The sequence below is a fragment of the Cygnus atratus genome, chromosome 23, assembly GCF_013377495.2.
Source record: "Cygnus atratus isolate AKBS03 ecotype Queensland, Australia chromosome 23, CAtr_DNAZoo_HiC_assembly, whole genome shotgun sequence".
NCBI lineage: Eukaryota > Metazoa > Chordata > Aves > Anseriformes > Anatidae > Cygnus > Cygnus atratus.
The window spans coordinates 7,160,641-7,186,726 of NC_066384.1; the positions used below are offsets into that span (position 1 = coordinate 7,160,641).

Below are 26,086 nucleotides of genomic sequence, written 5' to 3' on the forward strand. Positions count from 1 at the left end.
GAGAGCAGATAACTGTTCCCTGGGGCGTTTTAGGAGAGTAGGAATAGCTTCCATTGCAGAACAGGGAGTGTTCCAGCTGAAGTATGTGTTCACGCAACTACACCAAGTGCTTTGAAACAGCCAGTGTAATTGGGAAGGACTGCAGCAGAGGGATGGGCTGGGAGATGTGGCTCAGGACAAGCCAAGGAACTGGGGCTGTGGAATGGCTGTTACTGGTCTCAAAGGTCAGGTGGTGCTTGAGAGTTTGTTTTTCAAAAGCAGACCAATACAGTCAGATAATTTGTAGATTTCTCTGGACTCAAAACTGTTTATTTTAATCTAGCAGTGGCAAGTAAAGAGGAAAAAAATCTCACTTCAACCTCTGCTCAACACTAGGAAAAGCTTCTCATTCATACAAGCTCTGTGGTGCTACTGAGACTACGTTGCTTGTGCTGTGTAGTGGACAGGAATGTTAGTGCAAGGTGGACAGGGTGAAGTAGGATTGTGCCCAGTTCAGGACAGAAAGCTATGTGGTTTGGGTCACCATCTTCTACCCCTGAAAGTCCCATAACCAGTAAGCAGTACCTGGCGTAGTGGCAACAGCTTAGTGCATCAGACTGTGTAACTGTGATGCTTTTCCCCACCTCCTTCAAGAGGTCCTGCATCTTCCACAATAGCTGTCCAGCAGTTTTGATGGTTGCTTTGGTGTTGTCTTTTGCTTCTTATGAATCCCCCAGAAATGCTGTCCTCTTCAGAGCAGCTGTAAGAAGGGGAGAAGCTGCTAAAGAGCCCACATCTGTGCTGTCCTCCATGATGTGGTATAGCTGTATGTCTTGTCATATCACCTGGCATATTCTGACAAATTCAGGCACGTTTGCAGAACATGGTAGAGGAGGAGAAGGAGGTCTTAAATAACAGGTGTGCTCCAAGTACTGCTCTGGTTATTCTGATATGTCTGCCATGGTTGAAGTTGTTTACTGCTGCTTTGCAAAGATACCCAGATGGCAAGCTGCCAGCATCTGTGCAGGGCTATGAGGAACTGGCCAGTAGTACTGGCTTAGCCTATCAACTCTGGCCATAGCTGGCCACAGGGGCTTTTTTGACTCATTTCTGGACTGCAGTGGATCGGTTCCTGCCAGAGGCTCCTCACCTACTTCTAGACGTGTCTAAGGGGAGTGAGTTGAGGCTCAAGGAGCACCAGCAGCATTTTTCCTGGTGTGTGAGCAATGGTATGTTTATGCCTGTATTATCTCAGGGCAAGTCCTTAATAAAAGGAGGCACAACAAGTTGCTTATCCAGTGTCTTTGTGAAAGTACTGGCTTTATGATTTCAGGAGTTTGCAGGAGTTCATTCTGCATTAACCTTTCTTCTATAGGCATAGTAGTGTGCTCAGTTACTTTGATAGCGATTTCAGGGTTTGGTGACGATGAGGAAAAGCCTGGAAGTGGCCTGTTTAACCAGTAATTCCACTGCCTGCTTAAGCTCAGATACCTCATAGCTCTGATACTGCTTGCTTTTTGACAGGTCAGAGGTGGTTTGTGCTCCACTGTGGAAAGCATTACAAGCCTTCAAGGTGAGGATACTTCAGGCTGACAGACTACTGTTGCTTTGGTCGTAGCAGCTGACTTAACATTTCTCCTGTGCTAGTCTTCCTTGAGCCCTGCTTGTGGGATCTCAATTCCTGCTTCTGTCTGAGGAGCTCTTCTGACCTCCTGCTTGTTGTAACTTCAGGATTTCAGGTGTAGTAGAACAACAGTATGCTTAGGACTTTGAATGACAAGCAGGGCAGGATGACTTGAAACTGCCTAAAATCCGTGGAAACTCCAGTTGTCTGCCCTGCAAGGCGAGGCAATTCTTTAGGCAATTTTTAGGTTTCCCCAGTTGAGTGTGGACACCAGAAGAGCAGGTGGACAACTTTGGTATCTGTAGGTGCTCATGGCAGTGTGATTTCCCACCCATGGCCTGAAGCTGACCTGGCCAAGCCTTGTTCCTGGCTTTCCACAGGAGCTTTCCTCTGCCATACAGCACAGACATCATCTGTTTGTCTCTGAGTGCCTCTACTTCTGCGTCTATTTCATTTTGCTTTCTTCCAGGCAAGCCACACAAAGACAGTGGAGACTGAACCCTCAGGACAGGAGCATGAAAAGTACAGCAGGTACAATGAAAAGTGCTGATAGCTAATCATCCTCCCTGGGCCTGCGAATACTGTCCAGAGGCCAAGCTAATGGCTAAAATGGACAGAGTAAGAAAGTGTGTGCTGCAAGCCCAGGTGGGCTTTTAAAGACTACAAATTTAAAGACTACAAATAACAAGTAGTAAATGATCTGATGTCATGTGGTACCCTGCGCGTGAGAATAGGAAACCAGTGTTTTCCCAGCTATCCACCAGCTGTCACCCGCACAGAAGGGACACGACAGGATGATATTGCATCTCCTTGAGCATCTACTGCAGGGGCTTGGAGAGCAGCTAGCAGCCCTACGTGCTGGGGTGGAGTGTGTCCTGTGCTGGCAGGGACTGCCCATGTGGTTCAAGAACCTGGCTATTGGCTTTCAGTTCAGTGTAGATCCCAAAATGCCGTTTAGAACATTGCACAGCTGAGGGATTTGCCAAGGGCCCAGTCAGGTTTCTAGTAGCACCCAGAACTGTCACCTCCATCTGATGCTGAGTACAACACAGTCAGATGCTGAGTACAACCCAGTACAACCTGTCTCCTGCCAAAAAAGCTCTGCACTGCACTGACTGGCTAGGCACGCTCTTGTGGGAAGCTGCACGTGAGATCTGCCATCAAGCTCAGTGAAAGCTGAAATAAACCACGTGAATGTTTCTTCAGCAGCCTCCTCTCTGCCAGGAGATGGCACTACGTGGTGTTTCAGACAAGCTATCGTGCTGTAGAAAGAGCTGTCCTTTGCATGCAGCACTGAGGTTGGTAGACCTTGGCCAGGCGCCTACCAAGCTGCTCCCTTGCTCCCCCTCCTAAGCAGGATGGTGAGGAGAAAGCAAAATGAAAAAAACTCACTGGTTCAGATAAGGACGTGGATCACTCATGGATTACTGTCATGTATTAAGCAGACAGCTTGGGGAAGATTAAGTTCATTTATTGCCAATTGATAACACAGTAAGGCAGTAAGAAAAAAATAAATTAAACACCTCCCATCCCCCCTTCCCTGGCACAACTTTGATCTCAATTTTTCTACCTCCTCCCCTGAAGCAGTGCAGAGGAGAAGGGAATGGGGGTTGCAGTCAGTCCATTACACATCATCTGCTGCTCCTTCTCGGTCCCTCTCTGCCCCTGCTCCCCATGGGGTTCCTCCCACGGGATGCCGTCCTTCCCGAACTGATCCTGCGGGGGCTGCAGCTCTTCAAGAACTGCTCCCACACGGCTCTGTACCACGGGGTCCATCTGTCAGGTGCAAACTGCTCCAGCACGGGTCCCCTATGGGCAGCAGCTCCCCCGAGACCCCTTGCTCCTGCCTGGGCTCCTCTCCATGAGCTGCTGCAGCGTGGAGATCTGCTCCCCTGTGGTACCCCATGGGTGCAGGGGGACAGCCTGCTCCACCATGGGCCTCAGGGGAACTTCTGCCCCAGTGCCTGGAGCACCTCCTGCTCCTCCTTCACCAACCTTGGTGTCTGCAGGATTCCTTCTGTCTCAGTTTCTCAATCCTCTCTCTCCCAGCTGCTGTTGCACAGAATTTTTTCCCCTTTCTTCCCACAGAGCGCATGGCTCAGCTCTGGTCAGCAGTTGGGTCCCTTTTGGAGCCCTCCAGAACTGGCTCTTTTCTAACACAGGGCAGCTTCTGGACTCTTCTCACAGAGCTCCCAGCCCTCACTACCAAAACCTTGCCTTATAAGCCCAATACATGTTTGCTCTTCCCTCGTCATACTTAGTCATATGCCTAGGAGCACAGAAACTTCATGTGATTTATATGACTTGTTTGCTGAGTTCTCATCACTTCCTTGTGGGTTTTTGGGTGGAAAAAAAGCCAGTTCCAGGAAAAAAAGTTTCTTTTGAAAGGGCTGCTTCTGTCCACCCTGTCTTTTGCAGAAATCAACTATGTGAAACTGATAACAGCCCTCTGGCTGTGGGCAGTTGCTGGCCAACAGTTGTTCCTATTTTGATATCACGGGGCCCTTCTGTTATGTTTCATCTTTCTGTTCCCTTTTAACCATTTTGTCTCAGTTACTCCATATGCAGAAGAGAATATGCACTAGGATGTAGGTGTCAGTTGCTTCTTGATGACCAAAATCCTAGTCAAGATGTAGGTGCTGATCCACACCCAGTTCAGTATTTGAATTTCTGCGAATCATTTTCAGCATTTTTTTTTTACCTAAGCGTGTCAGTGATGTAGGTATGTAGGTAAAATAGGTATTTTCTTCCATCTCAGACAAATGCACAGTTGGAGGGGAAAAAAAAAAAAAAAAGCAATTGCATTCACTTTACTGTCAGTGGGCTGAACCAAGAGGGAGATTGTGGCAACTTCCTCTGATTGTAGTAACTTCCTCTTCCCCTGTTACCTCTACTGACCATTCTCACCCTTATTATATGCTTAAGTAGAGGGAAGGATCCCCTTGAGAGGAGTTTCCATCTCAGTTCCCCATGCTGTTGGTGACCCCTCTTCCTTGGCCTTTTGGCTGCACGGCTTGCGCCGGCCTCTGGCCTTAGTGAGGAGCTGGGTGCTGTTTGCTGGGAGGAGCAGTGGGTCACTGCGCTCTGATGTCCTCTGCTGCCTATGCAGCCGAGTTGGAGTACCTCTTTGTGCTGTCCTACTGTCAGGGCACTCCTGTGAAGGGACCGCCTGCCAGGCCTCTGCATCTCAATTCAGAGAGGTGGAGACAGTGGTCACAAAGGGGCCCCCAGCCCAGGGGCCGTGTGCCTAGCCCAAGCCTAGGTCCCTGACCTCAGGCTCAGGGTGCCTGATTTGTCCTTTCCTTTCCTGGTCCCTGTGGGGAAGTGAGAGCTGTGTGTGGAAGGGGGTGGGATTTGTTTGTGGCACCAGCAGTTCCCAGGGCCCTGCAGCCTACTGTCCTGTTCCTCCCCTAGCAGGCAGAGCTAGCAGGAAGACACCAGCCTGGCGAGAGCAGGAGGAAGCGAAAGCGTTACGTGCGATTAGTTCCACTCATTTATTCAGCCCAGGGTTTTGGCTGTGTTTGGGATCACAGAGCCCTGACAAGTTTGCTGCCTCTTCCTCCTACAACTGCTTGGTTACTTTGCTTCCTACAGGCATCCCAAACCTCACGGGGCCATTACACGTGCTTCCAGGTAGCTGCAAAGCATTAGCCTCGTTCACCTCTCCTTTGAACCTGAGTAGATGAAATCAGGCTCAAGGCTAAGCTACCATGAGAGCGGGTGTTGCTGCCCCCAAATCAGAGCCAGTCAGCCCTACGGGCTGTTGTCAGCCAACTTGGACATCTCTCCCCGCCTTAAGTCCAGGCAAGGGGTAGGGAAACAAGCATGCAGCCCAAAACAAGCACATTTGAAAGACTCATACGACGAGGGAGAGTAGACTCTTGTCTCAGAACAGAGATGGAGGAGTTGTCTCACCCCTGCCCATGAAGTGCCCCTGCACAATAGATACAAGATTCTAAGGCAGGAGAGAGGAGACTCTGGGAGAAAGAGTAAAGACCTCGGAAAGACCAAAGAGAACTCAGAAAGGCTGACCACACAAAGTTGGCTCAGCCTCCCAACTGCATCAAAACCAGTGCCACAAAAAAGGCGCAAAGGGTGTTAGTCATTGGAGACTCCTCTCTGAGAGGCACCGAGGCTCCCATTTGCCATCTGGACAATCCCTCCAGAGAGGTTTGCTGCCTGGGGTCTGTATTTGTGATATTACAAAGAGACTACCGAGTCTGGTGTGGTCCAAAGACTCCCACTTCCTACTTTTTCAAGTAGGATCAAACGAAGCTGTACCAAGGAAATTCTGAAATATCAAAAAGGAAAAATCCATGTCCCTTGGAAATATGTTGAAGGGATCGGGAGCGGAAGTAGCGTTCTCTTCTGTCCTCCCAATTGGTGACTGGGACCCAGGAAGAAGGAGACGAAGGGGCTAAGTGAATTGGCTGCGAGACTGGTGGCATGCCAAGGTTTTGGGTTCTACAACCCTGGACAAGCTTTTGAGAGACTGGGCATGCTGATGCTGGATGGGGTGCAGCTGACCGGGTGGGACAAGAACTCACTGACAGCAGCCCTGCAGAGAAGGACTTGGGGGTTCTGGTAGACAAAAAGCTCGGCATGAGCCAGCAGTGCGCGCTGGCAGCCCAGAAGGCCAGCTGTGTCCTGGGCTGAATCAAGAGAGACATGGCCAGCAGGTTAAGGGAGGTGATTGTCCCCCTCTGCTCTGCCCCTGTGAGGCCCCACCTGGAGTCTTGCGTCCAGGTCTGGAGCCCCCCAGTATGTTGATCTGTTAGAGCGGGTCCAGAGGAGGGCCACGAAGATGATCAAGGAGCTGGAGCACCTCTCCTACGAAGAAAGGCTGAGAGAGCTGGGGCTGTTCAGCCCACAGAAGAGAAGGCTCCGGGGTGACCTCATTGCAGCTTTCCAGTACTTGAAGGGAGCTTATAAAAAAAGACGGAGAGTGACTCTGCTCAATCAGATAATGACAGGACTAGGGGGAATGGTTTTAAACTAAAAGAGGGGAGATTCAGATTATTGGTTAGGAGGAAATTCTTCACTCAGAGGGTGGCGAGGCACTGGAACTGGTTGCCCAGAGAGGTTGTGGCTGCCCCATCCCTGGAGGTGTTCAAGGCCAGGTTGGACGAGGCCCTGAGCAACCTGATCTGGTGGGTGGCATCCCTGTCCATGGCAGGGGGGTTGGAACTAGGTGATCTTTGAGGTGCCTTCCAACCCAAGCCATTCTATGATTATGTGATTCTCCCTATCCTCACTCCTCTTCTCATGCAGTTCTTCATATCCCTAAAGAAAAGAGATGCTCCTGGCCCATCTCCTTCCTCTTTGGCTCTGACTCACTTTGGCCAAGGCCAGGCTTGTTGCTGCTGGAACTCAGCAGCCTTGAGAGTTGCTCATAAAGGCCTCTTTCAAGCAAGATCCAGTGTACAATCCTACCACCTCCATGCTCACTGTCTCCAAGTCCAGGGCTTGGACACCTTCATGACTCCTTGTATTTTTCCAAATTTCCATGGAGATTTGGACACCAGGTCCTCAAATGTCCTGTCACAGTTGCACTCTACACCTTGCAAACTAGCATCCCCCTTGATCATGTTTCCTTGTATCACTCACCTGCTCTGGGAATCAGGGGCAGGTGGACCTGCATCTCACAACAGTGTCAAAATGCAAAAATGCATCAATGAGTAGAGCTGCACTAGTGCTGGGTTTCCTGTGTGCTGTTTCTGCTTGGGTGTTAGTTTTTCACGTCTGTGGGATGAAACTTCAGCAAAGACCAAGGACAGTCTTTGGTATCTTCTCCAACTACAACCAGCTTGTTTCCTTGGTAAACTATAGGCTGCTAAGCCTGGGAGCAGCTATATGGCATTGATATTTAAAATATATACATGTATGTATTTTGTTAGCTTTACTAGAATTCTCACGGTTCTGTTTAAGCCACTGTATGTTTCTGTCCCATTTCATTTAATTTCCCCGTGTCCTCTTATTTTAAACATATTTTTATCCACCCCTGGATATGATAATGAGCTTAATGGAGTACATGCTAAACATATATGGCTATAACTTGACTCTCCACCCAAATGATGCTAAACATCACCATGTGGGGGGAAGTTTAAGTTTAGAGTATAAAGGACAATTGTTAGTGTTAGAAAAAACAGCATTAGTGTTAGCATTAGTTAGATAAAGTGAGAAAATAAGTTAGAAAAGTGGGTGGCGGAGGGAAGAGAAGACATTGGAGACCTCAAAGAGGCAGTTGATGGGCTGTGCTCCTTCTCCAAGACAAAGATGCCTTCTTGGTAAGCTCTGCACCTTCACTTTTTGGTGAGGAATACCCCAGACAGCATTTTGCTAGCACTGTTATCATATATTAGTGCTATTGCAGTAAGTATATTTGTCAACAGCAATTGCGAATCTGTTATATCTTGTCGACTTATTAAATACTTTCAATTTTGCAAAACTGTCTCAGCAAAAGTCCTTGGCAGGGCTCTGAAACAGGCAAACGTTTGACTACCTTTTTATGTGACACCTATAGGGGGTGGTTTTGGGAGCTGGGCTACTTTTGTCTGGTGAAGAAGAGGAGAAGGGTGCTCTAATAGCAGCCCACAACTACTCGAAGGACAGTTTCACAGGCAATGGAGCCAACCTGTTCCCAGACGTGGCAGACAAGACAGCAAGGGCCAATGGCCACGCCTGCAGCCTGGGACATGCAAGGCTGAGCAATAGGAAAGCATCTCATTTGGGAGGGATGTGCAGCCCTGGGACAGGTCACCAGTGAGGTGTGGGGTCTCCCTCCCTGTAGGTTGTCAAGATATTGGCACAGCTGAGCTGCTCTGGTGCCAAGGATAGTCCAGCTCCAAGTGGCAGTTTGGCCTGAAATCCTTTGGACACCTCTGCTGCTGTGACACGCTGGAAGGCATACTGAAATTGCCTTCTGTGGGGGAATCACAGTGCTCCAGCACTCTCCGTCCCTTAGATTGCTTTGTACTCTTCTTAACAGTGGGAAACACACACCTTTCTACGAAGGAATTAAGAAATTCCTGTTCAGCAAATGGAGTCAAAGCAGAGCAAGACACCTTTTTGTGCATCATCTATTTAAAAATACCTTTCTTCAAGTTTTAGTCCTACATGCAGGCCCATCCTCCTCCTGTTCCTAGCCTGCAGCTTCAGTTTGATTCATCAGCTGAGTTGAAGGAAAGTTGTTAGAAAGATGAGGCTCACCAGGAGCTGCAGATCTCAGAAATGATGCTTCCATCTCAGCAGCCTGTGTGACTGGTGTGTGGAGCCTGCGGCCATGGGGACCGTGCTCCACTGCTTTGGCAAGGGACGGATTCATCTCTATGGGAGGCCGAGCTGGGTGCTGCTGCCTGTGCTGGACACAGGAATGTGGCTGCTGCCTTGCCCAGGGCTGAGGCAGCCACACAGAGATTCCATCTGGACCTGCTGCTTCCCCTCTGCTCCTCTGCATGCTGAACACAGCCAGGGCATGATGCAGGAGAGATTTGTGACTGGGGCAAGTGGAATCTGAATGCCTGGAGGTAAGCAGGATGGAGGTGCCTGTGTGCTTCCAAGGGCTGAGGGCTGCCTGGACACAGCCCTTCAGTAGCTCAGCCATGGTCCGTTCAGACCTGGCCTCTGCCCCACAGCACCGTCACTCTGTCTGGCCTCAGACACAGAGGGGTAGGGCAGGCTGGCACATGGGAGGTGTGCAATGGGGACAGCCTGGGCAGGCCGGGCTGGAGCATTGGTCCAGCCAGGACAGCACCATGGCAGAGCCAAGGGTCTGTGCCTTTGCCTGCCCTCAGCACCATCAGCATGGGCAGGGCAGCGCTAGGAGCCACCAGGCCGTGACAGGCCGTGGGTGACAGGAATTGGGCTGTCACAGCAGCTCATCAGTCTGTTTACACGGACTGGAAAGCTGCCAACAGCAAGTATCTGGAGCAGGAACTTACCACTGCTAGAAGCAGAAGTGAAAACCATGCAGAAGTGAAAGCAGAGCCCAGAGCTGTCTTAGTTCACTCCCTGCAGAGGACCCCGGAGCACGCAGCAGCACAGGCATGGAGCCCCTCTCCTTCCAGGAATACATCTGCTCCCTGGACCCCACCACCCTACCCCGCATCCTCAGGATATGCTCTGGTGTCTACTTCCAAGGTAAGTGCTGGGTGCCCGCTGACGCAAAGGAGTGCCCCAAGGCTGTGCCACCTCCCCGTGGCCCTGAGAGATGAAGCCCTGACCGGTGTAATTTCCTCTGCTGATGGCCATGTTGGTGGTGAAATGGAGTCAGAAATTAGCAAATGTTTTTTGCTGGATTTCTGGGTCTCCCAAAAAAATGGGAATGCACAGTGGGATCCTGCCCACTGTGCCAACACCAATGTGGAAGATACTACCAGGACTTGTGAGATTTCTAGCACTAGGTCACACTGACTTTTAAAGAGCAGGAGAAGCAGTGGTCTAATTCTTTTTCCCTGTAGCTCAGCAGAGATGGATGCTTAGCTCTCCCAAAGAGCCTTTGCCCTTGATAACATCTTAAATTTGCTAAATGAGTAAAACTGCCACCGTTCATTGAAACAACAGCAGTTAACATGTTTAGCAGTTGCTGGTAGTTGTGGTGAGGAGGCTGGAGCAGGGTGTTTGTCATGAGTCCATCCCAGAGGGGGGAGAAGTTTTAGGCTGCAAAATGTTTGGTAGCAGCTCATTGAGTGCAGAAATTCAGGGTCAGAAGGATTCATTGCTCGTGGTGGACGGTATCATGGCATGGCAGCATAGTCTGAGGAGCTCCTGCTCCATGAAAGGCAGCGTGTCCCAAGACATACTTACTCTGTCCCTTCGCAGTGTAGTCAAGTATCAACTCTTTCCCACAGCTTGGAAATGGTGTTTGCATTTGGCATCCAATTACATTGTTCAGTCTCCAGCCATTCCTGTTGTACTCTTCTGCACTGTTTATCTCCTCTGTTATGACATCTGCACCGTTATCAGCACTGAAAGCTTTCCAGGGCATGGATTGTACAAGATTCTAGGTATTTCCGACTGCTTAGAAATAAGTGTCAGCACAACAAGGACCCCTTGGCCAGCTCTTTCAGGGCTCCCAGCTACATATTTCCTTGGCTGCTGGTGGATGGTGTTAGACCCTCACAGGCAGATGATTATGCACCGGGGGTTAGTCAGCATTGCACCCTGCAGATGTGTTATCTTGCAGAGATAATGTTTCTTAAACATTTTGAGTTGAATATTCCTGGATTTCCTGCCATTACTTCTGCCTTTCTGTTTTGGGGACTGCAGGGGGGCGGGGAGGGTGTCTCCAAGAACTTCAACAAAACTCCTGCCACTCTCAGCCCTTTCTCAGGCTCCTCCCTCAGCCAAACACTCTTCATGTCCTCCACATTCTTGCTAATATTTTATGTTGCAACTGCTGTGGCTTGATGCTACGATGGAGCTGAGGAGCAACTCAGGTTCCTACACAGACCAGCCACAAGCCTCCTCATGCAAAGCCTGTGTCCCACTGCCATCCAAGGGAGCCAATCATGCCGGGCATGTGGGGTTTCACAAGGTCTCTGCACCATGGCACAAGGCATGGCTGTGCTGCGGGCAGTGCAGCCCCACTGTGTGCTTCCTCTAATTTCAGATCATGCCCTCGATACTGTCATGGTGTGGCTGGAGGAGGGGGACCAGTGCTTGCATACTGCAAGAGACTTTCTGATGCTTTCTAGCTTTCGTTCACCTCTTCCTAGTTATTTTTCCATAGTAATTTCCACATTGAGGTTCTCCCTCTCCTGAGGAAGAGGTCCCAGGGGCAGGCGCTCTGCGGCTGTTCCCACCTTGCTGTTTCCCCTAAACTCTGCAGAGCTGTGCTCGTTGCTGCAGCTGTGCCTGTAGCCATGCTGTCCCCCTTGAGCACAGGGATGCCAGCCTGCCAACAGCAGTGTCCCCAGCCTTGGCTCCCTCTGTCCTGCTCAAGCCTGCCAGCATGGCTGTGCATGTCAGTACATCACGCCATGGTGTTTCGAGTTTGACCAGTACGTGGGGCTGCCAGAGGCGTCAGCTCAGCTCGCTCACCCAGGTGACCCATTCAGCTCCCTCTCTGCCACCACTGAGCCTGCAGACCAGCTCTGTCCTGACCCTTGCAGCTGCCGGCCCTCCTCCCTGTCCATACAGGCCCTCCATGGCCCCCTTCAGCATCCTGGGGACCCCCAGCCCCACCACAGCTCCAGAGTCCTGTGACTCCCCCAGGAACGTTGGTGCACAGCAGCCGTGCCCTGGAAGCATTTCCACACCATGCAAGCGCTTCCTACATTTCTGCAGGAAGCTGATCCTTGCATAATCCCAAAAGCTGGTGCCACCTGCAGCGGGAAGCTCACACCACCCTCTACCCCGGCCACATCCGGCTCCCTCCAGTTTCCCCTGCCCATGGGAAGAGTTAAACCAAAGAGCTCCAAGTGTGTGCATGAGCGGCCTGAAGTGTCTGCTCATGCTCACCCCCAGTCAGGCCCATGTGCACCAGGACACTCGAGCTCAGCCCTCTGCCGCAAAGGACAAAGCCTGCACCAGGGACAGGCTACAGCTTAGCCTCTCGGCACTGCCATGGGACTTCATTACAGATGACCTAACACAGGCTGCCACCATGTAAGTGGTATTTGTCAGTGACACAGACCATGCCCAGACTATTTGTGGTGGGAACTGCCAAGCTCACAGCATCAGTGGTGTTGGCAGGGACCTCTTGTGACCATGCAGGCCAAACCCCTACCCATGCTGAGCCAGTGGCACGGCACCACATCCAGGCAGCTTTTGAAGATCTCCAAGGAAGGAGACTCAATGAAGTCTCTGGGCAAGCTGTACCAATGCCAGACCACCAACACAATAAAACAAGTCTTCTTAAGTTCATAGGAAGTCCTCAGAACTTAAGAGTTTATTCCCATCCATCGGCAGGACTTTGAACTTCTCCTTGTTGAACTTCATGAGGTTCCTGTCCTCACGCTTGTCCTTTAGCCTCTTGAGTCCCCTCTTGGCCAGTAGCACGACCCCATGGTGTATCAGCCAGTCCTTCCGGTTTTGTGTCATCTGGAAAACTGCTGAGCTTGTTCTCTGCCCCATCATCCAGATTATTAATGAAGATTTTGAGCAAGACTGGACACAGTATTGACATCTGGGGTACACCACCAGTTACTGGCTTCCAAGTAGACTTTGTGCTACTGATCACCACCCTCTGGGCCCATAACCCAGTTTTCGGTCCAACACAGCAGGCACTTGTCTAACCCATACTTCATCTGCCTCTCTATGAGGATGTGATGGGAGACATGCCAAAATTTTTGGTGCCAAAAACCTTACTGAAGTTAAGGTAAACACCACCCACCGCTCTCCCCTTGTCCACCAAGCCTAACACCTCATTGTAGAAGGTGATCAGGTTGGTTAAGCACAATATGATCCCCTTTTGATAATCTATGCTAATCTCAATCAGCAAAGCTTTTCATACTGTTTCTCACAGTATCCTTCTGGACAAAATATCCAGCATACATCTAGACAAGTACACCACACAATGAGTGAACAATTAGATGGTGGGTTAGGTTCAAAGTGTTATTGTAAATGGGGTTACATCAGGCTGGTCCCTAGCAGAGTTCCTCAGGGCTCCATTCTGGGGCCAATTCTCCTCAATATTTTTATAAATGATCTGGATGCAGACTCAAATGCATACTAAGTTTGCATGTGACACTAAGTTAGGAGTAGATGTTGACTCCCTTGAGGCTAGCGAGAAGTTGCAGAGAGATCTATACAAACTAGAGGGCACATACCACTGTATGAAGTTTAACAAGAGCAAGTGCTGGATTCTGCACCTGGGAAGGGGCAACCCTGGCTATATGTACAGACTGGGGAATGAGAGACTGGAGGACAGCCCTGCAGAAAGGGGTCTGGGGTTCTGTTTGCCAGCAAGTTGAATCTGGGTCATCAGCGTGCCCTGGCAGCCAAAAGAGCCAACCATACCCTGGGGTGCATCAGGCACGGCACTGCTAGCCGGTCGAGGGAAGGGATCGTACCGCTCTGCTCTGCGCTGGTGCAGCCTCACTTCAAGTACTGTGTGCAGTTTTGGGCACCACAATATAAGGACATAAAACCATTAGAGAGCATCCAAAGGAGGGCTATGAAGATGGTGAAGGGTCTAGAGGGCAAGACATATGAGGAGCGGCTGAGGTCCTTTGGTTTGTTGGGCCCAGAGCAGAGCAGGCCGACGGGAGGCCTCATGGCGGCCTGCAGCTCCCTCATGAGGGGAGCAGAGGGGCAGGCGCTGAGCTCTGCTCTCTGGGGACAGCGACAGGACCCAAGGGAACAGCATGGAACTGGGACAGGGGAGGGTCAGGCTGGATATCAGGAAAAAGTTCTTCACCGAGGGGGTGGTCGGCCACTGGCACAGGCTCCCTAAGGACTTGGGCATAGCACTGAGCCTGCCAGAGTTATAGAAGTGTTTGGACACTGCACTTAGATACATGGTCTGATTTTTTTGGGTGGTCCTGTGTTGGAGCCAGGAGTGAGATCTGATGAGCCTTTTGGGTCCCTTCCAACTCAGGATATTTATTGATTCTGTGATTCAATCACCTTTTCATCTTTCATGTGTCTGGAAATGATTTCCTGAATTAGGTGTTCCATCCCAGGGCTTGAGGGGAGAGTGACTGGCCTGTAGGTTCCTCTCTTGTTCTTCATGAACATAGAAGTGGCATTTGCTTTTTCTAGTCTTCTTGATTACCCAGGACCTCTCAAAGATAATTGAGAGACTCTGTCAGCACTCATGGGTGCATCCCATGAGGCCCCACAGACTTACATATGTCCCGTTTGTTAAGATCTCCATGGCCTGACCATCCTCCACCAAAAGTAGGTCTTCTTTGCCTTCTTTTCCTCTGGTCTCAGGGAGATTCCTGAAGGCCAGTCTTACTCTGGTAAAGGCTGAGACCAAGTAGGCATTGAGTAACTTGGCCTTCTCCTTGTCCTTTGTCACCAGGTCCACCGCCACATTCAGCAGCAGGCCCACATTTTCCCCAGTCTTCCTTTTGTTGTTGATGTACTTGTAAGAAGCTCTTGTGCTTCACATCCCTTGCCAGATTCAGTTCTGGGTGGGCTTTGGCTTTCCTAACCCCAACCCTGCCTTCTAGACCATATCTCTATATTCCTCTTTGGTCACCTTCCCCTGCTGCCACCTCTCACAGGACTCCTGTGTATCTCTGACTTCAGTCAGGATCTCCTAGTGTTAGATGGAAGCACCAACCACCTGCAGATGTTCTGAGGAGACAGCAAAGGACAGCTTAGAGGAAATTTAAAGGTCTGAATCTAAAACCCATCTTTCTGTCATTCTGTGTGTTGTTAACAAAGATTAACAACAGTTAAAAAATGCTGGTAGAGGCAGAGTCTTCCAGGAAATCCTGATGGATGCTGGTTGCTCAGCCCTCTCCAGCTGTGCTGAGCTCCACTACACTTGGCACTAGGGTGTCCAGCTGCAGCCCCACTTGTGCGGGGCAGCAGCAGCAGCAGAGAGTGTGGCCTTGTGTGATCCAGAGCAATCTCTGCCCACTGGTAATCAGAGCAATCTCTGCCCACTGGTAATCAAAGCATGTGGGCTCAAAATTAATCAGCCAAGAAGAAATAAACCCATTTGTGAACAGCTTGCAAGCAGCAGCTGATGGGCTTGGCAGCAGTTGCTTCCTGCACCGCTCCCAGAGCACAAGTGCCCATGCTGATGGGTGACGGCTCCCTGTCCCCATGCTCTGAGAGGACAGGATAACAGAGTTGCTGGAGCCACTCCACAGCCACATGTGACCCAGCTGGGCTGTCTGGGGCCATGTGGGACACCTGCACCCCGCAGCCCAGCCTCAGCACAGTGGCTGTCAATGACAACATGTCCCTCCTCTCCCTGCAGGGTCCGTGTATGAGATTGCAGGCAATGAGTGCTGCTTGTCAACTGGTGATCTGCTGAAAATCACAGCTGTCACGCTGCAAAAGGTTGTCTGTGAGAATGTGCACACGGGGCAGACAACGGAGCTGCTGCCAACATTTAAGGGTGAGCAAGGACACCCTGCCCCAGCCCACCACAACCGAGCCCCGTGGCACCCCACGGGGCCCTCCTCCCTGGGAGCCCTTTGCACCTGCCAGGTTCTCAGCCTTGCCCTCCCACAGGTCTTTTCCAGCCTGCCCCAGATCTGGGGCCATGCCCCATGCCACAGGGACCCTTCCTGGAGGGCGGCATGAAGAAGGGCCTGACGCTGCACCAGGCGCTGGAGTGGGGGGGCAGGCAGAGACAGCCCCTACGGTGCCCCACCATCGGCCCCCACGCCCTGCTCCTGAGCCCCGTCTACGAGGTGCAGGCCACCATGAACCGTGAGTCCTGCTGTGGGGTCAAGCAGGGGTGCTGGGGGTGAGGGGTGGGGGGGGCCTTACACGGGTTTGTTGTTAGGGCCCTGACATGGGCAGCGTGGGTGGTCACAGGCAGGGTGGGCACAAGGTGAGGTTCTCCACAGCATGGGGAGAGGCCGAGCACAAGATCAGGGTGGCTCTGCCCCTGCAGTGCGAAGGGATGAGGTGAAGATCCCCTCCACGCTGGAGGTGGACGTGGAGGATGTAACAGAGGAGTCACAGGACGTTCACTTCTCCCGGCCACTGCTGCTGAGCGAGGTGCTGGGGATGGAGGAGGTGCTGCCGACACAGGTCGAGATCCTGGAGGGGCCCCGCAGTGCCACCATCTTTGAGAGCGCCTGGGTCCCCCGCCTGCGGAAGGGACAGCGGCTGCAGATCCACAGCTGCTCCCACACCTGGAGGGTCCTGGCCTCTGCTCGCAGCGGCACCCGCCGTTTCCTTCTCTCCAGTGCCTACCAGGGCCGCTTCAGGCAGCGGCCCCGGCAGTTTGCAGGGGTGCAGGAGCTGGCAGCCAGCCTGCAGCCTGGCCAGCAGCTGCACGTGGTGGTAACACAGGACTGTGAGGGCCGCGAGGACAACGTGCCCCCACTCAGTGTGGGTGACCGGCTGGAGGCCCGGCAGCTACTACTGGCTGGTGGCAGCACCCGGCTCCTGTGCCTCCGCCATAGTGAGGAGGAGGATGAGGAGGAGGAGGGCGAGGAGCTGCTGCTGCCACTGGATCTGGGGGGCAGCTTTGTGGAGGAGGCGCGTGACAGCAAGAAGTACAGGCTGATGGAGCTGGTGGAGCTGCTGCCACTGCCATGCGATGTCCGGGTGGTGGCCACAGACCCAGCCCTGGAGAGGGATGTGCTGGGCTCCTTCCCTGCACTGCGGCTGGAGGCCCGCATCACCCAGCCCTTTTTGATCAGCAGCTTCTGTGAGGAGCCAGATAAGGGCTTTGAGATCCCGCCCCAGTGGTTGGACCTCACCCTTGTCCTCACTGAGGAGCCCGTCCACTCCCAGGCCCCCTCCACACACTGCTCCCATGTGGAGGAGCTGACTGAGGCCTTCTACTACAAGCTGCTGGCGCAGCTGCCAGGTGGCTCAGCCCCGCCACCCCCACGGCCCCCCAAGCCGAAGGCGGCTGGTAGAGATGTGCAGGTGCAGCCATGCCCTGCCCCGGAGCAGAAGGACAGGGCACGCTCCAGGGGAAAGCGCTCCCTGGCCCCCAGCCCCACCACCAGCTCCCAGACACGCCTGGCTCCTCCACTGCCGCCGCCGTTGGTCCTTCCCCAGAAGGCGAAGAGCCTCACTACCCATCGGAGCACCCCCAATGAGTACAGCCCACGCCCCCGTCTGCTGGCAGCTCCCCGGTCCCACAAGGCTCCCAGTAACACAGGTGAGGGGATGGGGCCCCCAGTAGCAATAGCGGGTTCTACGTGTGTATTATTTGTATTGTCGTGGGGCACTGCTGGCCATGAGGTATCTGGGGCTGTCCCCATGGGGACATGAGGCAGAGATGTTCTGCTGGGGAGACCGGCACCCACGTACCCAACCCCAGACCAGCTGGGTTTCCGTGGGTGGCTGCCCCATCCCTTGTCCCACACATGGGCCATGGCATGAAGGAAAACAAGGTCTGGCCTCCAGGGCTATTGAGAAATGAACACTGTACACGAGCACTTGGCCTTGACCTGCTATCAAATGCAGAATGTTCCTGCCCCACAGATTGCAAGGGACCCGTGGCACTGGAAGCCAGTGTCTATAGTGGCGAGAAGCCCTTTTCCTTCCAGGTGCTTGGTCCCATACTCGCTGGGGCTACTGCTGAGTCCTGGTGCAGGTACTCCTCCTGCACCACCACACCAGGGAGGAGGGGAGGGCAGGCTGAGGCATCCCCCTATAGGGTTTCCACCATGCTCCAGCTCCGTTTATGTACATAGTCTGTGCTTCTCTCTTGCAGACATGGAGAAAAGCAGTGATGAACATGACTATGAAGTCATTGAAGAAGACATTCAAAAGACAATTCACAAAATGCAGACTGTTTTTCCTTTCTAATCATCTGGTTTCTGGAAGCTGTCCAGCCTCCGAATTTTCTTAGATCTTGTATTAAATTAAGGCCATTAAATAGCCTATTAAATAAAGGCTAAATACAACCTTAGGGGTCCACAGCACAATTTCCAACTGCCTCGATGATGCAAATAATACTTCCCCCTTTCCTTGAATGCATCCTGGTCTGCATTAGCAGAGGAGTGGCCAGCAGGTCAAGGGAGGGGCTTGTCCCCCCTCTGCTCTGCCCCTGTGAGGCCCTACTAGCGAAGACTCCAGTCCTGCATCCAGGTCTGGGGTCCCCAGCACAAGAAGGATGTGGGGCTGTTAGAGCTGGTCCAGAGGACCATGAAGATGATCAAGGGGCTGGAGCACCTCTCCTATGAAGAAAGGCTGAGAGATCTGGGGCTGTTCAGCCTACAGAAGAGAAGGCTCTGGGGTCACCTCACTGAAGCTTTTCAGTACTTAAAGGGGACTTATAGAAAGGATGGAGAACAACTTTTTGCTTGGGCAATGACAGGACAAGGGGGAATGGTTTTTAAACTAAAAGTGGGGAGATTTAGATCAGAGGTTAGTAGGAAATTCTTCACTGTAAGGGTAGTAAGGCACTGGAACAGGTTGCCCAGAAAAGTTGTGGATGCCCCATCCCTGAAGGTGTTCGAGGCCAGGTTGGATGAGGCCCTGAGCAACCTGATCTAGTGGGTGGCATCCCTGCTGGTGGCAGGGGGATTGGAACTGGATGATCTTTAATGTCCCTTCCAACCTCAGCCCCATATGATTCTATGAATGCAAGCAGCCCATATGCCTGAGGAACAGCCACATACACAGACTAAATCCTTCCTGCTCTGCTGTAGCTGGCTGTTGTGTGATGGATTGCATCCTCTGCTGTCACTCGTGGGACTCTCCAACTGCACCAGAGCAGCAAACAGTTGGGCAACCATCCTGGGAACTGAGCAGTCACCAAGATGTCATTGAGATGCTGGCCCAGGCCCTAGAACATGTATCTCACTCTGCTCCTGTGCACTAATATCATCCACGCACTTTCTGCATAATAGCTTGGCTTGATCCTAAGGATGTGCCGTGCTCATAGCCATTTCAAACTGAGAAGTTCTAGAACTAATTCTTCTGTTGCAGTTGCTTTGCTGGAATCTACAAAAGGCTCATGAACCAGCATCAGCAGCTTTCTATACATCCTACTCCTACTGGACGAAGTATTGCCATCCTGCCTGACTGCTGCAGTGCCAGGCAGCACCAACACAGGGCAATTTCCAGACCTCGCTACTTCAGATTAGAAGCGGGTACAAATCAGAGCTGGAAAATAAGTTTTTCAATTCCTTTACTAGTAAACTTTTTTTTTTTTTTGTGAAGTGTAATTTTGGGTTGTTTTTCAGTTCATGTCATTCCTCGCCTAGGGTCTAGAGCAGATTTACAAAGTTGCAGAGAGCATCTCCTCCCTTCCAAACTTGCTAAAGCCCTACATGGGATTTGGGCTGGTTTCCTTCTCTTTGTTTTCACCCTGTGATTTACTGTCAGTATCAGGGTTCTCTCCTCAAATCACAGCATTGTGACTAAGACACTGACTCTTGCTGTTGAGATCATTTCACTGAATACTCATCAAAGCAAGAACTCATCTCTCCTGCAAACAAGCACTATCACCATTTACAGCACCTAAACATTATGTGCAAAGCTTCAACCAAGCAACCCACTGCAGTCACCCCAGAACACAATTTTTGGTTGCCCTGGAGGAAGAGTAATTGTTGAACTATGGCTGAGGAGGATGAAGAGAGGAGGAGGAGCTTGGATTTCACCCTTAGCTCACTCATAGCTTTAAACAGGCATTTTTCAAAGCAACAAACACTTCTGTCCCCAGCAGATCCAAACCCTACACCAAATTGTCCTGATAGCCAGACAAAAGCAGATGTCCTTTGATGCGTTGAAGAAAAAGCCAACTGGGGCCTAGGTAAAGAATTAAACCCTCTACAGCTGAAGACATTTTAACACTCCACTCACAAGCATTTCATATAGCCCTACAACTACTCTCTTTACTGCAGGCAATTCCACTCATCTTCACTTCCAAAAATAATCATTTTCTTCCTAATCCGCACACCACCTGCAAAATTGAAATTATAGTACTTCCGGCTTCTAGGTCTGCAAGTCTCCATAGCAGTCTCACTTGTTACACATCCATAGTATGATTTAGCCCCAAAAGTACACCACGGACTACAGCTGTGCCACCATCTGAACCTGCGCAGGATACCTTGATTTTGCTACAGCATCAACAACATAAGCAGATGCCGGTGTCACAAATGGGAAGACAGGGAAGAACTGCTTTTCCAAAGCCAGGTCACCTCATCCCTCTCAGATATAAAAATCTGATCTGAGATCCATAGTTTGCAACTCCCACGGAAGCCAGCTGACAAGCAGGGAGCACAAGCCATTGACGGCATGTGCTTTCTCCAGTAGGTCCCATACCACGGTGAAAGCAGCAAGCAGCTCTCAAAGGACAGGTCAACACAGCGCAGCAAACCAGGCTCCTATCTGGTGGACAGCAAGCACATTTCAGTTTTTATCAGCCATTAGTTTGAAAGATCCCAGGTCCTGCTTTTCAGCAACGCTAAACACATTTGCCACAGAAACCGTGCATCCTCTTTGTGAGACCAGCTATGTTCTTTACAGGTTCATTGTGAACAATGCTTCTGAGTATTTATTAACTACTCAAATGTTCCCATTGACAATTGCAAAACAATTCCCAGGAGGTAGTTTTCAGCTTTGCATTTTATACAACGTGAAGCATGTAATGAACGAGGACAGATATTCCGAAGCAGCTGTCAACAGCATGCTGCCTCTCTGAGCAAAACAGGATTGTGCAGAGAAAGATGCAAATTTGTTACCTCCACACCGATGCATCACCACTATCCACATTGCTGCTTCCTAACTCAGTGTTTTCCTCTGTAATGTCTTAAACAAATCCCACCGCAACTTGTTACATGATGTAATTCATTTCAGCTTCACCTAAGTGCTTTTGGTGGCAGAAATGATCCTGGCTCCACTTAAAACACTGATACAACTTGTAGTTTCTTTCAGTAGAATTATTTAATGTTTTCATGTCCAGATGTTTGTATCAGTTTGACTTTTTAAACCAATTTACCAAGTTAAAAAAATTTAAACCAGTTTAAGAAAAAATAAGTATAGTTAACTAAATCCTTGGAAAGCATGGGCTATGTTTTTACCCACACATCTAAGTTTTATCAGCACGTTTTCTTTCTTTAGGGAAGAACAAAAGCCTCTAGAGCTACACGAACATGCAAGACTAGCCAAGTTAAATTTTTATTGGATACAAAATTCAAAAGCTCCAGTAATAAGATTACCTCATAGTACAAATATAGATTTAAATGCACAAACTAAACTAATTACAAATCTAGTCATGATTACTGTACATTAGTGGAATAGTATGCTTGGCTACCCACTTTGTGAATTAAATGGAATGAAAGGTGTGGTAGTAGAAACAGCTCCAGAAACAAAAGTCAGTATGCCCACAACAAGATTAGAAAGTTTTTTTTTTTCTTTCTAACAGTCATTCTACTAAGAGACAAAAACAAACTGAAGGCTCTGAAGCTTTGAGTTCAGTTTTCCCATATTCGCTTATGCTTCCATCACATGGTCATGGCACAGTAATCAAGTCCAGTGAACAGAATCCTCCTACATGTTCTGCTTGTCCTTGAGTTCCAACGTGTAGGCACTCACAGAATAACTGTGACTCTTACAGACTAGAAAGAACAAAGATCACCTTCTACATTGCAAAGCTCGGCAGGTTAACTTGAAACACAGACAAGCATTTGCTTAAAAACAAATCCAGCTAGAAAGAACTTCACTCAGCATCCGTAGACTTATAGTGATCATCATCCACAGTGGAGTAGATGTGCCCCTCGCTGCTAAGGAATTCAACTGCTTGCCTTTGAAGAAAAAAAGTCAATTGCTAAGTAGTCCACGTCAACACTTTTCTCTCAGGTATTTCCTATCTACAGCACCCCTTTCCCACTGTTCCTTTCCAGCATCTTCCAAGGGATGCTCCCAGTGACTGTATCTTGTTAGCAATTAAAGAGCTGCTCCACCAATTAGTAGGTACAGACTTTGAAAGCTATGTCAGTATGATCCCCCAGCAACGCTCAGTCTCTGAGAACAGAGAAGGCCACCACTCTCAGCATTTTTTTTCCAGATAAAAGCAGAACCTATGGCTCTGGTTCAAACAGGACAGAACACAGGAATATAACAGACATTAATACTGTCTTTAAATTTCACTGTTCTTATAACTTCTCCCTGATACTGAGAAGAAACAGCTAAGAAGAAAAACAAAACCAAACACCACCATCCCCCACTGTATTCCAAAATTTTGTTTGGGATGTAGAGAGAGAGAAAAATTGTCCTTGAACAGGAAAAAATACTGCTGAAGCACACCCAGGTACCTATTGCTTTGCTACTGAGCTACTGAACAGCTTGTTTTGAAAACAGAGAGTGATGCACTTTATCATCGCTTCAACAGACAATGTCTCGTTCTAAACCGTTTCACAGAAGAATTCAAAAGCTCAGGCTCACTACTACATGAAATTACCAGCCCTGTTTAAAAAGTAGGGATCTACGCTTGCCCACTATTTTCTTGTTTACCTCCTTTTATCAGTCTCCGTGAAGGACTACCCATATTTCAAGCACATCCTTTGTTTCTACACACTTACTTGATTGTTGACATGCTGACATTGTGGAGCTGAAGTTTCAGCTCTTGAAGACTCATACCTTCTGGGACAGGGCAGTTTTTAATCAGGTTCAGCACCTGGAAGAACATGAACTACACCATTAGCACACAGTTAAGCTTCTCTATCTACATTAGACAGCAAGGTCAAGGAAGAATTACCAATCTTCAAAGAATAATCACTGCTTTATCCTACATCACCCTGCAGCAGCATCCACTGCAATAGCCATCTCTGGAGAAGCTGCTTGCACCCACCTGACTCTGATGTGCTGTGAGTCCATTCACTGGCAGACTGCCACCTCCACCATAGCCCCCCATGTCACCTATCCCAGCAGAGGTAAATGACTGAGGCGCTCTTGATGCTGCCTGCAATTACAAGAGTAGAACAACTGTGGTTACACAGGCTGCTGTAAACCCAGGGCATGAAAGACTCAGCATTATGTATCAGAGACACAGTAATTAAAAATAGATTTCCAAAAGAAACCAATGGGAATTGACTGCAACACAATGTCTCTCCACGGAAGCCAGGACTCCTGTTACACCCTCACTGTAGCTCTTCAACAGTTGCAGAATTTCCATCCCCACAACCTGTATAGAATTTCCCCAATGAACCAAGAGTTCACTCTCTTTGGGAGATAAACAATAATCCCGTAATGGCTAGCATGAAGTCATGATCTTGAAGTACATACCATAAGATTTTTTCTGAGGATCATATGCGCATTAACAATCTCTAGTATGTGCGTGGTGAACTCATTCATGTTTTCCAGAGGCATGATCTTAAATGCCACCAAGCTTTTCTTATTCTTTCAGAGATTAAAAAAAATAGAAAAAGAAAAAACAAGTACAATTAACAATATACAATTAACATGACAGCAACAGAATGTGCTTAATCATTCTAGCCAGGAACAGAGACAGTGGTGGGTAGGGAGTTTTTCTGCACGTAACAAGCATCAAAGTTTTTGGACTTAATTTTTCATATGCGATCATGCAAAGCAGTGCAGGACAGGACAGCTTCTCTTTTAAACGGCTAGTAAGTAACTGCACTCTGCTTTAACACATGCAGCATTATTTAAAGGGTGACTGTTATGAGGCAACTCTGCTACATAATATGCTGCAGGAAGCATCCCCATTACCCAGATCATGGTTTAAGCTCTAGAGGACAAGCATCCAATAACCTGGTGGCCAGTACTCTTTTCCACTGAAAATAATTCACTGATAAACAGTGGCATTTTAAATGCATCTTCCATCCTTTCAATTTAGTAACACTATGAGTGATTCATACAGCACAGGCAAAAACATTCAAGGATTTGTCCACAGAAAAGGATAATCAAAGATCACAAATAACTGGATATTCTAAAGGGAGCCTACTAACACTTAGCCAGATCCACCAATCCTTCAAGCCACTGCTCCTGCCTCATTACTTGAGGAGTCATATATGACCTCACCTGGAAGGACCGAAGATGACCAGCTACTTTTACGTAAGTTCCTGGAGGTACCACGATATTCTCGCCACCTGCCTCCTTACAGAGAGGAAAAGGAGAAAGCAAGGTGTTGCTATTCACATTTCCATTTCTCAATCATAATCAATGACTTAAGAAAGGTGTAAAGCCTCAAGCAAACACAAATTGTATCCATTCCTATGACCATTAAGAGCAGTTAGGTAAATATAACTGTAAATGAAAAATAGAACTTATTGATAAACATAAAATTAAACTTATGATAAACATGCAGTTAGCCAACAGAACGTCTGCTGAATTACTCTCCCAGAGGTGTTCAACGGAACTCTGCTGTTCACTTGCAAACGTATTTAGATTTAAAGGCTTGCTCCAACTGCATGAGAGTCCAGTGAAAACTAGCAGCATTTCAGGAATCATGCATAGGAAGACGAGACAATGTGCGCTGGTACATGTCTTAATCACAGAGTCACATACAAAATCTCTTTCACTCCCTGGTTTTGTATTTCTTATGCAGAAGTATTGAGCACGCATCTCTCAGTACAGCTGTGGTTGAGCTTCAGCAGCGAAACTCTAAAAAAGTTATCTGAAGCAATTCATTGCAGAACCACGTATGAATTACAAAACAGGAGAATAATCATGCACAACACCAGTGATCTCTGTTACAGCAACATCTTCCTTGGCTTTCAGAGGCATGTTATTCCCAAAATACTTTTCTAAGCAGCTCTCTCTTTTTGTTTGTTTTGAAAACTACTCTCTCCATAGATCCTAAGTGCCTTCCACATAGCAGCCTCGGTAACAAATCTGGCGCTTACATCAGTATCAACCCACTGCCTGACATCCATCGGCGCTGCCGTCATGTCGTCCACCTTGTAGAGAATGTTCGTTGGTGCTTTCTCAGCGTGCCGAATGATCCCCAGAATGGTGACCTGCGTTTGAAGACGGCCGAGTTAGCCAGGGAAGGGCCGGAGGCGAGCACGTTCCTACTCACGGCCTTCCCGCCAGTCCCCTTGAGGGCCACCCCCGACGCCCACCTGCGAGATCTCCACGTCCCGGATCCTGAAGGTCTCGTCGACCTGCTCGGCCGCCAGCAGCTGCGACACGGTGCAGGGCACGATGTTCTGGGAGCGGGCTCGCTGCAAGGGGAGGGCGGCCCCGTCAGCGCCTCCGGGCACAGGCCGCCCGCCGCGGCCCAGCGCTCCGGGGCCCGGGCGAGGCCCCGCCGCCGGATTACCTGCTTCTTATCCGCCTGGGTGCCGCTGGGCGAGCTGAAGCCTCCCGGGGACTGCGCGTAGCCGCCCGCGGGCCCCGAGCTGCCCGCGGGCCCGTAGCCGCCGTCGAAGTTACCTGGGGAGGGAAGGGGAGAGCCCGTCAGGCGGCGGCGGCGGCGACGGACCCGCCGCTAGCGCCGCGAGGGGCCGGGGCCTCGGGGGGCCTCGGGGGGCCTCGGGGGGCCTCGGGGCCTCCCGCCGCCGCCCGGCCCCAGCCGGGCCCCCGCCCACCGGGCCCTACCCGCACTGTGCCCGCTCCACATGGCGGCGGCGGCGGCGGCGGCGGCGGCGGCGGAGCTCGAATGGCGGGTGCCCGCCAGCCCGCGCGCCCCGCCCCTCCTCGCGCCCAATCCGCGGGCCCGCTGCGTCGGCCGGCAGCCAATCGTAATCAGCCTTCTTCCGGCTCCTGCCAATGGGGGGGAGGCCGCAGGGAGGCTGGCGGCGCCACGGGGAGTGCGGGACTGCCCGGCCGCGCCGAGGCGCGCGGCGCTGCGAGGGTGCGGCTCGCCGGCGGCGGGGCGGGGCGGGCAGGGCACTGCTTGGGTCGGCACGGGTGGGTTCGGAAGGGCACGGCTGGGCAGGGTACGGCAGTGTTCTGCTTGGCTCGGCTCGGCTG

General features: G+C 50.5%; 2 protein-coding genes across 3 annotated transcripts; one reads left to right on the forward strand and one right to left on the reverse strand.

Annotated features, from left to right (window-relative positions):
• Positions 1-9,648: 9,648 nt before the first annotated feature.
• THEMIS2 (thymocyte selection associated family member 2) lies at positions 9,649-18,010 on the forward strand. Its single transcript, XM_035565122.1, has 5 exons — positions 9,649-9,742; positions 15,486-15,626; positions 15,743-15,943; positions 16,131-17,357; positions 17,916-18,010. Exons 1-5 carry the CDS (start codon positions 9,649-9,651, stop codon positions 18,008-18,010), a joined length of 1,758 nt encoding a protein of 585 aa, XP_035421015.1.
• Positions 18,011-21,304: 3,294 nt separating this feature from the next.
• RPA2 (replication protein A2) lies at positions 21,305-25,829 on the reverse strand. Of its 2 annotated transcripts, none has more exons than XM_050715163.1 (9): positions 25,712-25,829; positions 25,434-25,546; positions 25,234-25,335; positions 25,015-25,128; positions 24,191-24,265; positions 23,435-23,548; positions 23,001-23,111; positions 22,732-22,826; positions 21,305-21,768 (listed from the first exon to the last, which is right to left on the reverse strand). In XM_050715163.1, the coding sequence occupies exons 1-9, from the start codon at positions 25,731-25,733 to the stop codon at positions 21,762-21,764; spliced, it is 753 nt and encodes a 250-aa protein (XP_050571120.1). In that variant the 5' UTR covers positions 25,734-25,829; the 3' UTR covers positions 21,305-21,761. The 2 variants fall into 2 exon arrangements, with proteins under 2 accessions (XP_050571120.1, XP_035421016.1); XM_035565123.2 differs by having other exon boundaries at positions 21,305-21,954.
• Between the last annotated feature and the right edge of the window lie 257 nt (positions 25,830-26,086).